At 32.4% G+C, this 17,777-nt stretch overlaps 2 protein-coding genes across 3 annotated transcripts; one reads left to right on the top strand and one right to left on the bottom strand.

Annotated features, from left to right (window-relative positions):
• The first annotated feature begins 11,155 nt into the window (after positions 1–11,155).
• On the top strand, positions 11,156–12,718 carry LOC109009754 (cytidine deaminase 1-like). The gene has a single exon (XM_018990368.2). It carries the CDS (start codon positions 11,353–11,355, stop codon positions 12,241–12,243), a length of 891 nt encoding a protein of 296 aa, XP_018845913.1. The 5' UTR covers positions 11,156–11,352; the 3' UTR covers positions 12,244–12,718.
• A 296-nt stretch (positions 12,719–13,014) lies between these two features.
• On the bottom strand, positions 13,015–17,513 carry LOC109009343. Of its 2 annotated transcripts, none has more exons than XR_001999047.2 (3): positions 17,427–17,513; positions 15,720–15,819; positions 13,015–13,599 (listed from the first exon to the last, which is right to left on the bottom strand). XR_001999047.2 is itself a non-coding variant. In XM_018989790.2 (3 exons), exons 1-3 carry the CDS (start codon positions 17,443–17,445, stop codon positions 13,405–13,407), a joined length of 309 nt encoding a protein of 102 aa, XP_018845335.2. In that variant the 5' UTR covers positions 17,446–17,500; the 3' UTR covers positions 13,015–13,404. The 2 variants fall into 2 exon arrangements, 1 of the variants encoding a protein (XP_018845335.2); XM_018989790.2 differs by having other exon boundaries at positions 17,432–17,500.
• Between the last annotated feature and the right edge of the window lie 264 nt (positions 17,514–17,777).

The raw sequence follows: 17,777 nt of genomic DNA, 5'->3' as shown, positions 1-17,777 counted from the left end.
CAAAAAATAATAAGTTTAGATCCTCTACATTTTTAATAGAATTCACATTTGCATAAAATAGTCACTTATCATTTCTCAAAAGCGAATGAACTCAATCTAAGGATAAAAAATCAGAATTAAGGCCGTAACCCTATATTACATCAACCCAAGTGTGATGTAACAACTACTTTGTGCTATAATTCATTTATAATTCCATTTTTAGCAAGTCATTAAATTGTGATAATTGTTCTCATCATATAACTCATACGATTGCAAAAGAAAATATTTTAATTGAAAATATATATTTTCCTTAAAAATATTTTGAATCGCATTTATATGAAGTCACAATATTTTTTATTTCATATCCTTAGTGAGAGCATGTACAGGAACATTAACATAGAAAACTCTCATTTTGACTTTTCTCATTGACTTTACTAAATAAAGAAGAGGGATCTCATAAGGCAGAAAAGTTTCAATTTCTCAAACTTCACATCCATGATCCTATGCCTCCATGGAAAATTTTACCATATTATCTCTCCACCCGAGAAATAATATCATTGAGTTAATTAGTGACTATCCAACTCCTAAATCTCTAGAAATTCTCACTAACACCACTGTTTTTAATGAATCTTAAATCAAATTAGGTATAGACTTCTCTAATAAGCATAAAAGCGCTAATAAAAACATTGTTTTGTGCAACAAATACAGTATGTGATGTTTTATCTGCTAATTAGCGATATATCCTAATTTCTTGCTTATTCAATATTTTTCATATTCTTCAATCCACTATAGGAGAGAAAAGAAAAACTTTGCGAGAAATTATCTTAACCTAAAATTTATCGTGCATTACTGCAACCACGAACAAGATTTTTAGGCTTAATTAAGTCGTACTTAATTATTCAGACTTTTGCCGTAGTTGCCATAAAAACCTCTTAGGTGCTTAGTATTGCATTACTCTAAGGGGTGCTCCTAAGTTCATACATCTTCAAAAATCTATTTTTTCTAGCTAGAAATAAAGAAAACTTAAGCAAGATTACTAGTGCAAATACCACAGAGAGGTGCATTGATAAAACCTTTAAAATGAATGTGCCAATCAATAATGTCATCAGCACTCTTGCACACTCATATTTTAATGTGTTTACTTGTCAGGACATACTAGCAAGTTTTAAATAGTATGTGCTTATCTGTTAGGTAATCTAAGTTGCTTCAAGATTATAATACTCAACCTCAAAAATAGGAGCAATTAATCTTTACGTTATTAAAAAAAAAAAAAAGACGCACAACTTCCATTATTACCCACAAAATTCTCAAAGGCAAAATAATGGTTTAGATCTATCTTATAATTAATTTCTTCAACTTCTATAAAAATTGTAGTGCATGCGTCTCACACGTACTTCCAATTTTACTCTAGATATTTTAGAGGTTTCACAGTAATGATGGTCTAAGACCATCTAACACTCATAATACTCTTCATTCGTTTCCAACTATTACTCATGGAGGAGATTAATGAGACGATTAAGTCGCATAAATAATCTATAGGCTTTCTTCTCCGTTATCTCAAAGTTACTAACATATGCACATCTAATTGCACACACATCTAAGAAATTTACCGTGTAAATCTAAGTCAGAAAAAAAAAATATTAATACACATCGCAAGATAAAAAATTCGCTAAGTTTCCTAATCGTCAATTTCCCCCCAATGCATAATTATTAATTTCTAACTTAATTTTTGTGCAAATTTATATCGTATCGTAGATTAATTCTAAATCAATCTTACCTATACTCCTAATAGAATAATTAATCTACCAAGTCAATCATATGCAAAAATAATTTCTTCCTTAATCGTAGAAGTCAATTTGAGTCAATCATAAGCATGAACTAATCAAAACTCGGGCTACTTAATCCTATAGTTTATCACATTTTAATAATTTGAAGACTAATTCTTAAAATTAGCCTAAAAAATATAAATGATAAACTAAGCACATACAATTACATGTAATCACAACACATGTACAAAAATAATCACATCACATTTCATCCAAATAATTAAAATATAATAACGTAGACAATTTATAGCATAAAATAAAATGCTTAACAAATGTTACAAGAATTTCTCACAATATCATGGCATGCATATATTCAAAAAGTACAAGCAAAAATATATTTCAGAAAAATAAATATTTTATGCCACAATTACATGCTGAATTAATAAATAAAATCAATAAACACACTAACAATAAGTTATAGCCTAATGGTTGAGCTTATAGCCTTTGTGTGTGAGGTCTTGGATTCAAAACACCACCCAAGCATTTTATAAAAATAACTTGTGCCAGTGTTCTTGGACAACCAAGGGGCCGCACCCCCTTGGGTGCCTAGCTGCAAAGCAGGCCTATGCCAGTTGGGATTACAACCTAGTCACCCTTAACAGGATATGATACGGGTTAGATTTAAAAAAAAAAAATGTAAAATTGACCTCAACCTGTTTTGAGCACAAAAATCGTTTTAACACAAAAAAAAATTGTTCTCAACCCAATAGTTATATTAAAAACAAGCTTGTGCCAGTGTTCTTGGACAACCAATGGGCCGCACCCCCTTGGGTGCCTAGCTGCAAAGCAGGCCTATGCCAGTTGGGATTACAACCTAGTCACCCTTAACAGGATATGATACGGGTTAGATTTTTAAAAAAAATGTAAAACTGACCTCAACCTGTTTTGAGCACAAAAAACGTTTTAACACAAAAAAATTGTTCTCAACCTAATGGTTATATTAAAAACAAGCCCATTTCATTGAATATTGTATTTCCTTTTACTGCAAAGGCCTTATTCAAATATTACAATTACAACATCATATAGTATATATAGATCTACATTAATTAATTGAGATGCACAAGTTGTACATATCTTGATTCATAAACCATGCATGATGACTGCAAGCTATTACTCAAGGACCAAAGAGATTATGCAAGAAACATAATATTTGTACAGCACACATAAAAAATGATACTGCTATGGATTAATAGCATTGTGAATGCCAATAGATCTAGAAATGAATGTGTATTTAATCATGTAAACATAGATAATGGACACAATGCATTTATACAACCGACCCAATATACTCAATATCAACTAATATCAAACACAGTCATGTTTACAATGCTTTATTTCAAAGGAGATTTTATAAAATCAAGCACAGTGCTGTGAAGAGAACTGATTTTGAAGGCATAGTGCACATCCAGATTATAGTGTCCTTATTAATAGATTACATAAGAAATTTCTAAAAAAGTGTTCTTCATACATAGGGAAACACCAACGGTGCATAAACAGATCGAGTATTGTCCAATAAGTTAGGGTTTCTGTTACAAGATAGCAAACTGGAATCAATGAACATAGATTTGAGTCTCGAAAATGTAACAAATGGGAAATCATAAGAGCAAGGGGGCAAAATACCAAATATATATATATATATATATTCTAGCAAAACATGAAGAAAAATGGAAGAAAAGAAGAAGTGAAACTCACAAGATAGTGGCAAAGTAGTAACCTGTGTGAGGGTCGTGGGTTGTGAACAGAGCAAGGGAGAGGAGGGTCTCGGGCTGCTTGACTAGGGGTGGACGAGAAAGGGGCTCTGACGAAGGACTGGAGACGGCGTCGAGGTGTGGGTGGTGGCGAACAACGGCCCTAGCTGCAGCGATATAGAGAAATCTAAGAGAGAAAGAGAGAGAGGTGAGGCTAGAAAGAGATCAGCGTGGGGGTTGGGGGAGATGGAGGGGGTGGCCATCGAGGTGAGGTGGCAGTGATATGGAGGGGTTGTTGGCGACGAGTTGTGTATGGCGGAGGCTTGAGGGAGAAGAGGGATTGGGGAGAGAGGGTTGGGGGGGGGGGGGCTAGAGGGAAAGAAATTAGGGAAAAACGTAATGCGGGGGCTTTAAATTTTATCAGCTTTTTTGACGCTTTTAATTTGCCGCAAATAAGACTTAATTGACCCTATATACACGACAATGTTCGCCTCAAATAGTATATATTACTGCGATTTTTAGAATCAACAGAAATATAATGCTGCTACATTATAATTTTTTGCGACTACAAAAATTGCCGCAAAAGGTACAAAAGTCACTGCAAAAAGTGGAGTGTAAATTCTCATTTTCACAACTTCGCATTAGGAATTAAACGGCGACTTGAAAATCGCAAGAAATAATGTTTATTTGCGACGATTTTAAAATCACTAAAAAATGTCCTATTTCTTTTAGTGAATTAAGAGTCACTTCATAACCCCCAAGAGAAGGGGAATGGGTGCCCACTATGGGTGCTCTTTTCTTACAGAAGAGATATCCACAACCTGAATACACGATGAAATGAATGTACTCTATGGCTATAAGTTAAAGGCCCTTCTATTAATCCAAAAGTCTTAAGATTATTGGATACTAATTTCGTTAAGTTTTTAGCCTTTAGGATCATAACATTCCACCACGCTTCTAAATCCGATGATGCTTAAGGCGAACTACTTGACCATATGAGCTCTTTCCCTTCTAGTGGCTTTACTCATTGATCAGATTTTAATCCAACATATTGGTTGCCCCTTCAATGATTGAAACTTGTGGCGTGGTTTCTACTCTGATATCAATTGTTAAAAGTCCAATAGCTAACCCAAAAAGCCTTAAGACTATTAGATATTAATTGGATCATAACATTCTAGTAAAAGTAGCATTTCTTATTTAAAAGTCTCCACCAATCATCAGCTTTAGAAAGGCCAAAAAGCTTACTCTGGGGTGGTTCTGTTTGGAGGAAAACCGTTTTGAGTAATGCTTAATTTGTGAGCGCACCAATGATCGTGTCATCATGAATGTGTGTATCAAAAAGTTTGAAGGTGGGAAGAGAATGAGAGAGATTTTAAAGGCTACATTTTTACTATTTTTAATTGTGTTTGAATACAAAGCAAATGCCATTATTTATAGGATAATTTCATAGGGATGAGATAAAACCAACATCGTGATTATTATATAAATCAAATCTTTTTGATTTGATAATTATGAAAATCAAATCATGATAATAATCGAATCAAATTCTTGATTTGATATTATCTCTAATAGGAACTTTATAGAAAAATGAATCTATTGTCCAGTATGTTTCACATATACCAAATTTTCAAACAAGTTCTTAGCTTGAGAAATAACATAAGAGAAAACTCATTTTGGTAGCAGCAGCTCCAGAAACAAAAGAAATTGAATTTTTCAAGTTCGTATGTATGCTACAAAAAAATCTATTATCAAGTCGGTGTGTAGAGTATATCTAGTAAATAATATGGATGGTGCGCTCCTCAAACTGATTTGAAAATAAAATAACTCAGTATCATATATATGAATTTTTCAGAAAAAAGGAATTGCAGGATATCATTCCATTACCAGGCCAGCCTACATCGAAGAATTAAAAATATCCCAATTTTAGTTCCCCTTTGTGTAGTGATTATGTATGAAAAAGGGAAAATATGGTTTTTTATTTTAAATAAACTGAAAATGATAGAACTGGAAAAAAAAATTAAGGAATGAGAAGATGAAGTTTATAGAGCCCATCAAAGCGCTAAAGTCTCCACTGGGGGGAATTTTCTGGCCATTCCAAGTTCTTCATATCTTTAAGAGGTCGGTCAAAACATATTGGGAAACATCATTAAGGATGAGAAAGGACTCAAATAGTCGAGACAAGTAAATAGAATGCAAATTACTGAATTGGCACTATATCTATATATATTATATATATATATAGTCTAGAGTTTGTCCCATTTGGATAACGAAAACGTTTCATTTCATTTCATTTCATCATTATAATTTTATCAAATTTTTATATAAAATATAATAAATAATTTAATTTTTTAAAATTTTAAAGTAATAATAATATTAAAAAATAATATTCTAATAATATTTCATTTAACTTTTAATTTTTATCTAAAATCATCACATCTCATTTTATCTCATTTCCTAAACAAAATCAGGTCATCAATTGATTATTTACTTCGCTATTAGTTTTCCAATTAGAAGGACTACTCACGGTAGTGCGTGGATAATATCGCGTGATTGGTGCTATATCTGAAAAGACTTATCAGTAGTATAATTGAAGTGAAAATGCTACTTAGACTATATACATGATCGATAAAGTTGATCCATTATATTTTTTTAATAATTAAAAAAATAATTATTAATAAATTTATATATATTTAAAAAAATATTTAAAAATATTTAAAAAATATGTAAAAAAAAAAAAATTACGGTGATTAGTCTAAACTATCGATACCTTTTATCGGTGACGGTAGCAAGTAACTAGACAATTTCCCCTCCCCAAATGCAAGTATTTTTGTATTTGATTTCTTGCATGGTGTGGTAGTGATGTGACCACCATAAATTATAATGAAAATGTCAAAACTAAATAAATAAATTACTAAAAAAAAATTAAATAAATAAGACTTGGAAGTCCCGGTTGATTTTCAAGAGTTGAATCAGAAACTCCTTGCACGGCAAAAACTCTGAAAAATTAAACAGGAGTCAATTGAGATGGTCATATTGAAAGAGCTTTACATTCAAAACTTTTGAGTAATTGGGGCATCCAAAGGTTTTTCCTTGACACACGCAAAGGGATTGCTAGCTTCTGCTTTGGTGCACGCTACTCCAATCTGACCATTTCAATCTGAAATCATTCATTATTTCATATTCAATTTGCTAACTAACTTTGCTCATCAGTTTCTCTGTTTTTTCAACAAATGTAAAAGAAAATAATAGGAGGCAAAAGAGACTGCATGTCGAAGATGAGGTTAGGGAAGGTGATGTGGGAACACTCTAAGTGGCAAAAGTGGTTATCGTATTATGTCCAAAACATAATACGATAAATGCTAGTACGACTCTCAAATGTGTCTATTCATACATTTTAATTTTTTTTAACAGTTAAGAAAGTGACTATTAGTATCTCAGATGATCTGTAAATAGTAATAAAATAGATTGTAAAATAGTAATGAATAATTTGTGAAATGATACGAGAATATATGAAAATAATTGTGTTTCTAAACAAGCCCATTTGTAGATGTTTGTTGTAAGGAGGATCTCAGCCACCCCTTTCGGTGGCCAACAGTCCCCTTTGAGTGAAGACCAATTATCCCAAGATTAGGATCAAGTCATTCTCATGGAGGGTCTGCTCTAGCCACCCATGAAGTGGCAAGTTATCCTTACAAGGTGGTTTGGGATTTGGCCACCTCACAAGGTGCTGACTCCAAAACTAACCCTCTGCATCCATTTAAGGGGTGGCTTTGGCCTTTGGGCACCCCACAAGCCCCACGCAAATGGGTTGTTTTGGGCCACCCACTAAGGTGGGGTCCCAACTCCTAACCACCCAATAAATGTTCAGCTATCTTTAATTTTTATTTTTTAGAGTCCAATGTGGCACGCATTACACATTGGTTGGCCACGTCAGTCACTAGATTGACATCAATGCTTATGCCACGTGGGATTGTTATCTTAATTTGTAAAGCTATATGGTATATAAAAAAATATGCCTCTAGATTTTCCCTTTTGAAAAACATACATAAGACCAATAGAGTTAAGTTATAATAAAGTATATCTGATAAATCAAGCTTTATAAACTTTTTTACAAAATGTATATATATATATATATATATATATATGTAAGAAGTTGAATTTAACATTTCTTTTCGGAGTTATTCTATTTTCGAGCCGATATGTGGAATACACCATACAGATCACTTAAATTATAAGATTTGATTTGCAAGATTCAAATTTTAAAATTTATATTCAAAGTCAAATTATACTATATAAAAAATTTACTAGAGACTTAAAAATAGAACTTTTCATTCTCCTTAATATAAATGCTGTGCATAACCAACAAAATACAACTAAACTAACCTAGTTGTAATAGATTTATATATATATATATAGAGAGAGAGAGAGAGAGAGAGAGATGGGTAGGTAAAGTAGGGGCCACAATGAAACAGTTAGGTAGACAAGGTAGTATCATATCAAAGAGACAAAGAAATAGCCAAATAGGTAGCTCTGATGATAAGAAAGTGTATGAAAGAAACATTTTTATCTGAATAATGAAAAGGAATAAATGCTTGCAAGCTTGCAGCAACTATATAGAAAATTCCAATTCCATGGGTAGCTGGCACAAGCATATGTACTCTGGGTTAGGTTGCATGAGGGAGATTGAGCTTTTCTTTTTCATTTCTGGATCATATGAAAGGCATGCTAAACCTGCCACAGAAAGAGACCTACTACAACACTAATTGCCCATGTATGCCTAAAAATATTATTATTGTTGCTTTACTAAACTGTAAAAAGTTCTAAATCCTTTAAAAAAAAAATACATAAAGAAAGTAAAAACAGTCAAAAAAGAGAAATATTCTAGACATTAGGAGATTATACAAAAATAAACCTACAAAGTGACATAACTTGATGTAATACGTTAAATTGTAAAATTATTTTTATCGTGAAGTAGATCTAACGAATCATATAAAATCACGTCATTTTGTAAGTTTATTTTTATAAAATTACTTTGTGTATGTAGTAATTCTCGTAAAAAATGATACAAGCAATGATTATTTCCAAAGTTTATATATAGATATATATATATATATATAATTTTTGGGAAAAATTCGGTTTTGATTGGGAAATGAATTAAACCATGATAGAAAGCTAAAGTACTCCACGGTGATGGTGAAAGAATATCATAGATAAAGAGTTTGATATACTTTTGTTTGGTTGCATCTGACATGAAAGCTGACTCTTTCATGCAAAGGCAAAGGACAAAAGTTTGATGAATCCCTTTTTCCAATATATTACCAAATTATTTTAATTTCCATATTGAGCAACTTTTCTGCTATTTCTCAATCAATCAGCTTTCGATATTCTTTTCATTGAGAAGTTTATGCTTTCACTCAACTTAACCTTTTTTGTCTTAATGTGATAAACACCATAATGTGGCATAAGATATTCTAGAACCAGTGGAAGATATTATTAAGCTTTTATCTCTATCTCTCAACCTTCAAATAAAATTTTAGATTTTGTTTGAGGACTCTTATTAATTTATTTACAAGTCTAGTATATAACATCCCACCACTAACTACCACGGGTAGTGGCTTAATAGTCTTTGAGTTACTCTCAAGTGGTTGATAAATACCCGATGTGGAGTTCGAATTCGAATATGGATTCACCTTAAATTGATGGTACTAGGGGTTGAAGGGATTCATTGGACTTTTATAGTAAGGTTGGAATCTAAATTATGGCTCAAATCTGACATGAGGGAACGAACGTCTGCGGTTTCTTATTGTCTAGACCCCTCTTACCCGATCCCCAGCAGATAGGGTGCTACTATAGTCATGCTCAAATAAGAAAGTCACTCTTGCCGTTCCCTCCTACCCTTGTTTTTTATAAAAAAAAATATGTAATGCTCTACTTTCCGTGAAACTCATTTCATTTATAAAAAACATGTTAAAATATCAAATTTTTATCAGGTAAGTTGATATGAAAGATGTATTTTGTGTAGTAATAAACGTGTTTAGTGATAAATTTATTCTTAATATAAGTAAGTCTTATCACGTGGCCCCTTTAAATTCTTCAATTATCCCAAGCTCTCTTTATTCTATTCCTAGCACATGGGACATTTAGCATCGGTGAGCAGTTCATCCCCTACATCTACTACACTTCAGTTCCATGGAATATAAAAAAGTCAAGATCTTTAAAAAAGAAAACAAATGTCTCTAATTTATATTGTCCTTTTGAAGCTGACGAGGCTGTAGGCTTTATAAAAGCTCCACATAACTTATGAAACAAGTAAGCTGTTAAATTGAGGGAAAAAAATAAATAAATGAAATGCGTAGTGTAAAGATATTTAAATAAAAATTATTTATTAATTTGATATATTTATAATTAAAATAATAAATATTTTAAATTTATTTTATTTATTTATCATAACAATTTTTTAGAAATTATTTATTAATTTGATATATTTATAATTAAAATAATGAATATTTTAAATTTATTTTATTTATTTATCATAACAATTTTAATTTTATGATTTACAACAAATAACCCTTTTAAGCATTAAAGATCTTTCTTATTAACACATTAGTACTTCTACTTATAAAAATCGACTCTTAGCATCCTTTATTAAGATATGATAATCAACGTTGTGTCACGTTATCTATTTTAATACATATTAATAGTCAGGATTCGATGATTATGCAACGTGTAATGTGCCTTTAATAATTAAAAGATTTAATAATGAGAAAATATATAAATCTCTATAATTTTTTTTTATGAAGTTTGCAACTTACAATTTGATGTATAAACTCATTATTTATTGCGTGATCCATTATAGTAAAAAAAAATACAAAATAATAAATATTTTTTATGCCAATGATCTACATTTCTAATATATTACGATTAATTGCAAAATTGGTATATAGATTTTCAAATTATTACAAATCGAGACTATAAATTTTAATTCTCACGACATTGATATTTGAGTTTTGAGAAAATTGTAATTAGATACCACCATTAATCTATCGTTAAAAAATTAAAGAGATAATGTATACTAAATTTTTATTTAGTGTCACGTGACATCAATATCTCACGTCAATATTATATGACTAAGTTTCGTTTGATTATGCAGTTCAAATTAAATAAATAAAATATTATTATAATATTATTTTTATTTTAAAATTTAAAATTTAAAATTTAAAATATTAAATTATTTATTATATTTTATATAAGAGTTTAAGAAAATTGTAATGATTATATGAGATGAGATATAGTTTAGTTTTATGTAACCAAATCAGTTCTAATAAGGGACAAATTAATGCCACGTGGCAATCTAGATCCATAAAATTATAATTTTTTAAAATTAAACTACAATGTATTAAAAGTTGAAAATTATGATTTTCTTTTATATACACGTAAAAATTCATGTAATAATATTACAATCAACCTAATATACTAAGAATGTAAATGTTAAAAATTATAAGGGATATTTTTTCCAAATATTTTTTTTTATAGGAAAAAGAAATATTATCTCTTCCTTCAATGATAACAAATATTTAAAAAAAAAAATTATAACAAATATATATATATATATATATTTTTTTTCAAATATTAAACCTCCTTCAATGATACTTGGCCAATTTTATCTCTTCCTGCACTCAAGGCACCTCTATAAATCATTCTCCGAAGCACCCATCGTTCTTCCCCCCGCTCTCCTCCCCTCTCCTCGCTTTCAGGAACTCCTCTCTTCCCCTCTAAATCCCATCTTGGCCATCTGCCTCCCTCTTCTCATCCCCCCACCAATCTCCCAAAACCTCCATTTCTCGTTTCCTATCTCGAAAATGGACCGACCCAGATTCGTAATACCAGCCTCGGAAGTTGAATCCATGGCAGAAGAATCCAACCTCTCCGTTCTCCAGTTCCTACCCTCCCTTGTCAACTCCGCCAAGCGCCTCGCCCGCCCGCCCATCTCCCACTACCACGTCGGTGCTGTCGGTTTAGGCTCCTCCGGCCGAGTCTTCCTCGGCGTCAACCTTGAGTTCCCCAACCTCCCCCTCCACCACTCCGTCCACGCCGAGCAGTTCCTCCTCACCAATCTCTCCATCAATGCCGAACCCCACCTCCGCTACCTCGCTGTATCCTCCGCCCCTTGCGGTCACTGCCGCCAGTTCCTCCAAGAGATCCGTAACGCCCCGAACATCAACCTCCTCATCACCTCCGAACCCAAATCGGAATCAGACCAATTCCAACCGTTATCCAGCTTTCTCTCCCACCGGTTTGGCCCCGATGACCTGCTGGCCAAAGATGTACCATTGCTCTTAGAGCCACACCACAACGGGTTAACGTTTCTAAGCGAAACCCAGTTTCCATCCTGCAATGGTTTTAGCGATGGATATGAGGAATTACGATATGCGGCTTTGGAGGCCGCGAATAAGTCGCATGCGCCGTACAGTAGATGCCCATCCGGCGTAGCGCTTATGGACGGCGAAGGGAAGGTATATAAAGGGTCTTACACGGAATCGGCCGCGTATAATCCGAGCTTGGGGCCGGTGCAGGCGGCAATCGTAGCGTACGTTACCGGCGGGGACGGTGGTGGCTATGACAAGATTGTCGCGGCGGTGTTGGTGGAGAAGGAAGGAGCTGTTGTGAAGCAAGAGGACACGGCAAGGCTGCTATTGAAGGCGATTTCGCCCAAGTGTGGGTTAAAGGTCTTCCATTGTAGCTCGGCCTAGAATGAATGGCTGTAAAAAGTCCTTGTTCTTGATGTGAAGTCAACTGTAATTGTTGGACCATTGATTTGGCCCTCGAAAGATTTGAATTTGATGCATGAATGGATGAAGGATGAAGGATCTCTCTCTCTCACCTCTGTAAGTTGTAATTCTAATAAGATTATTATAGTCAAAGTTTTGGAATTTATATGTATGTGGAATTAGATTCCATGGCTTTTTACTCTATGGTAGTTTTTTTTTTTTTTTGGGTTTACAAGAGGAAGACAGCTATGCAACAGGTGTGAGTGCATCTTGGGTGGCATGCAGTTTGTATTTTGTTATTAGTGTATTTTTCTGTACATGTTGCGTCCAAGGAGGAAAGTCTCATGCTAGGGTAGTCATTTCAGTAAGTCGTTTTTCTTTTTTCTTTTTCCTTTTCCTGAGCAAAGGAAATATGGGTATAGAATTTTACAATTCAAGCAATTACTTTGATCCAAAACTTTCAAATCTATCGGTTTTGCTGGTTTGTTTGTAGAAAAATTCTAGACATAAGCTTTACATTCCTGCACATCACGTAAAAATATATGATTTTACTCTTTTACTTTTATATTTCATGAAAGAAAAATTCTAGGCATAAGTCACACACTCCTACACACCACTTAAAAATATGTGATTTTACTATTTTATCATCATATTTTATGAATACATACTTATGAAATATGATGATAAAAGAATAAAATCATATGTTTTTAAATGGTGTACAGAATGTGAAGCTTTTGTGTAGCATGACTCTTCATGAAATATGAGAATAAAAAAATAAAATCACATGTTGTGGTGTGTAGAGTGCGGAGTTTTTGTGTAACACGACTCTTGCTTTGTATGGTGTACATGATCCTCTTAGTGAGATATCCTATGGAAATCAATACTAATTCAAAATCTTAATCACATGAAGATTCTCAAAGGAGGCATAGATCAAATATGTTCAACATAACTCAATCCAAAAGTTTGAAACTCACAAGTTTGGTACCATTTATGAAATATCAGTCTCTTTAGAGCTAATCACTTGCATTCATATGATTATATTCCAAAGTTGCATTCATCAGTTTCTTCCAACTTACCAGAATCATGTTACTCTGGAAAAAAGATTCATTACATATTTGATGGTTGGTGTTTGTCACAATCAAGCTAAGCAAAGTAACCATTCCAGTTGATGTTGTAAATGGCGCCTTTGTGATTGCTGTTGAAGTAGGATTCATTCATATGAAGCATGAACAGCAGCAGGAGGTTGGGCCGCCAACCTAGTTGTGAAAGTTTGTGATAGTACAGACATATAGCAACAGTAGCTATGTTCCCTGGCCTGGCCCCAGCATGGATGGGTATCTAAAGTAAAACCAGCAGAATTAAAATTGAATTGGTCCCCTCTCAGCTTGCACTTTTTTCTATTGATAAAATGGTGGAGCTTCCTGAGGTGGAGTTCCAATATTCCAACATCTATAATTGCACTTTTTTGTTGAATTTATTTTAGGATCAATATCCAAAGTCATTACTTTGGTATGCTGACAAAAAAGGGTGCTATAAATTAATTGTCTACCACTTTCTCTTTTAATTTCTTGTTTTATTTAGTACTTAAAAGCTTTTTATTCCCCTAATCCTTTGCATGTCAATGCGCAATAATGCCTTTTTGATCAAAATAGATAGGTGAAGTTGCTTTTTTATCTTGTGATCAATTGGATCATATGAAGATCTGCCTCGTTTATTTTCACAACTCATCTCATCTCATCTCATCTAATCATTACAATTTTTTAAAATTTTCACATAAAATAAAATAAACAATTCAACTTTTTCAAATATCAAAATAAAAATAATATTAAAATATATATATTCTAACAATATTTTATTCAACTTTTAATTTTAATTCATATGAACAGAGATTTAAAAAAAAAAAAAAAAAAGAAGTTCTTATTGGCATTTTGTTGTTTAACTCATCTAAGCCGCCCATTAAAGTCAATTTTGCGGTTGATTAATTAAATACAGATTCGCAGCTAAGAGTTTGAGTGAATGCAAGGGTCAGCATGTGATTAGTGTTTTTTAAGTGTAAATTCAATTGAACTCCCCAAGTTTCTTCTATAAAAGTAATAAACATAACAAATAAAGTTAGGCATGCATGCTGCTGCCAGCATTTATCACAACAATAATTGTTTCCATGTGTTGAATATGAGTAATATAAAGTAATTTTAAAAGTATCAACGTCGCATGGTATTAAGATATCGTGTCATTAAAATTTAATGTTCATGTGACTAATTGTAACAATATGACACATAATTTTAATAATATATCGTGCCATTTATATTCCAAAATATTGCAAGTTTGGAGGTGGGATGAGACGCAAAATTCTCATCTCATCATTATACATTTTTCAAATCCTCATATAAAATATAATAAATAATTTAATTTTTTCGAATCTCAATTTAATTTTTTCAAATCTCAACACAATAATAATATTAAAATATAATATTTTAAATTTTCAAATAAAATATAAAATAATCTAAACTTTTCACATTATCTAAACTCTTATTAATATTGCAGATCAAGGGGGATGCACATCAAGGGAATGACCTCTTATTTGGTGCACAACCAAAGTACTGTTGAAGACCTACCTCGAGTTTAGGGAGATTTTTCACATGTGGTCCAACAAAATAACACGTGTTAAAATATTAGAATCTCATTTAGATAGTGAGATAAAATGAGATGGATTTAGATAAAAGTTGAATAAAATATTATTAGAATATTATTTTTTATTATTAAGATTTTAAAAAGTTAAATTTTTTATTAAATTTATATTTTATGTAATAATTTTAAAAAAAATATAATGATGGGATGCGATGAATATCTAAATGGTGCCTAAATCTTCAATTCATTCATATATTGGTTAGCACCCAAAAAATGGTTAATTTTATTTTAGCACCAAAATAACACGTCCCAACCCAGTCCCCTTGATGTGCATGAAACATCCTTTCTAAGACTCAAAAATGACACTCCGAATTCCTTGTGATACCTTTTAGCCTAACCAAAGCACCATTCCAATTTCAAGGTTTGAGAACATTGAACAACATATATATTCAGACCATAATCTAAAGAAATTTGTATGGGAATTTCATATCCTTATCTACGACAAGGTCTAGGAAATTTACCTAATTTTAGGTGTACTGAGATTGATTATAAAGATGCAACAATATTTTCTAAACTAGATCGATATCAATATGGATCTATTTAATGTAAATATGACCAATTAAGAGTTCATCTCCATGATCTATACAAATTTATTTTTTCAAAATTTACAAAAGATACTGAATTTCTAGATTCATGTTACTCATCATCTCAGTTTTTATCATTTATTCATCATCTCATGATGTGACATTAAGATTTTTTCAAATTTCTAGCCAATGTACCATATCCACAAAACAACATAATCATATCATATCTTATGAAATTCATATTACCTCGATCATGGATAAGATTTCTTGAAGATGAAGACTTGAAGGCCGATCGAGTTTGCCAAAAAAAAGCCTTTCCATAAATTTTTGACCAACCCCTATAAACCTGATAAACATAGAGCTATGTGACCAACAAGGAAAGATTCATTGAAAACATTTGTTTGACTAATCATGCAAATGATTAAGACATTGGCTTTAACAAATAAGATTAGAAGCATCTGTAACAGCTCATTCCATGGGACCAATATGCCTTGTACAGAGTCAACAATAATGCCCGTCAATGTTGACTTGGACTTGTTGGAAAATTTGTCAAAGAAACTATGGATTAATTGCAAATCTTCCTCTAAATTTTCATTTATTTGCAAAAGGTTTTATTTATCAACTTTTGCACATTGCATTCGGCCTTGATTTTAAGAATCTCTTCCCTTTGTCTCTCTATCCATATTTCCTTTGAAAACTAACGAAAGAATTGTAAATTGACATAGAGATGACACGTGTTAATTTTCATTGGCATATACATGTCATCTACATGTCATGTCAGCGGCAATTCTACTAAAAGAATCTCAAAAAATATATAAAAAAAAATTAAAACAAGAATTATTAAAAATTCCAAAAATTTTAAAAGGAGAAAATGAAAATAATAACAATTTTAAAACTTAAATATAATAAAATAACTTAAAAACCAACAAAGGGGTGTGCGACCTCGCCCACAATCACTTTTAGAAAAAAAAAGTATTTATGACGAGTTATTTTTAATGAGAAGATAATAGACTCATTTTAATAAAAAATAATTATTTTATATAACAATAAATAACTGATAATAAATAAGTAATTTTTTTATAGTGAATCCAGGCAAAGCGTGGATATGGGAGGAGACACCCCTCTGCACAATCAAGGCCGTGTGTTAGTTTTTTTATTAGTAATTAGCATGTGGCGTTAGTATTTCAAACGAGAGATGAGCAAATTGTCTAAAATGAGATTTTATCAAAATAAAGGGATGCAATCATGCAAAAGTTGAAAACTAAGGTAGCTTTCTGCAAACGATTGAAACTTCATAGCCTTATTTTGCAATTGACCGAATTTTTATATGATCTTTCTGTGGACTTCTAAACATTGTCACAAAACTTAATAATAATAATAATAACAAAAGTTCCTGCAGCTATATATGGCTGAACATGCATCGCTCGCCTGTGCTTGATAGCTTTCGGCCAAGAAAGGCAGCACCGGAGGGTCCAAAAGTAACTTGTTTTGGTTAATACTTTTTTCCTTTCGTAGATCATGAATAAAGTTCTAAATATTCAGAGGAAATTAATGCAAGTGTAAACAGGTTTGATACATTTTCTGAGCTGTATATATATATATTTTGTGTTGGGGAACCTCTTCAAGGATCCTTGGAAGCCACCCCTGGTCCCCTACAGAATAAATCTCAATCTCGTGCACTGTATTTTCGAAAGTTTTTCTACACGAAACTAATTAAATCACTGACTTTTCACCGAGAGGTGTGGCTCCAAAAGATTTTTTGCACCCATGAAGTGTTAAATCTTGGACGTTAAAGGGAGTGATACCCTAAGACCAAGGTCTTCACCACTTAGGCCAACCCCTTAGGGTTATGAGGCATATATTATATTATGTTCAAGAAAGATAATTTTTTACACCTCCATCAATTAACAAATGAAAAGTATTGAAGAAAGAAGCACATGAAAGAAGACCAACCTTACGTTCTACTTGGCATGCATGTAGCCGACGTTGTTTGTTGTCTTTTGCAGCTTAAGCTTAACCACGTACCTTTGAAGATATTCATCCTTCTTTGTCTTTGAAATTTGATGGAGAACAAACGCATTCTTCAAATTCTCTTCACTCTTTCATGTCATGCACTTAAAAGAGGAGAGGAGAGCGCTGGGGAAGTATGCATTTGTCCTCCACCAAATCCCAGAGAGAGAAGGAACCAAAATTTTTTCTTATGCTCTTTTGGGCTCCCTCTGATGTCTGAGTATATATAAATAATATGGGTGACAAATAGCATAAACTTCCAGTTTGGTTTCTCAACTCTACAGGAGTAGTTGT

Source organism: Juglans regia, chromosome 1 (genome assembly GCF_001411555.2).
Source record: "Juglans regia cultivar Chandler chromosome 1, Walnut 2.0, whole genome shotgun sequence".
NCBI classification, from domain to species: domain Eukaryota; kingdom Viridiplantae; phylum Streptophyta; class Magnoliopsida; order Fagales; family Juglandaceae; genus Juglans; species Juglans regia.
This window is presented reverse-complemented; position numbering and strand designations above follow the sequence as displayed.

Coding starts and splice junctions, on each gene's coding strand:
- LOC109009343 (XM_018989790.2), bottom strand. Junction 13,600..15,719: donor AAATCTTATCCATGATCGAG/GTAATATGAATT, acceptor GTTTTACTTTAG/ATACCCATCCATGCTGGGGC.
- LOC109009754 (XM_018990368.2), top strand. CDS start 11,353: ATGGACCGACCCAGATTCGTAATACCAGCCTCGGAAGTTGAATCCATG.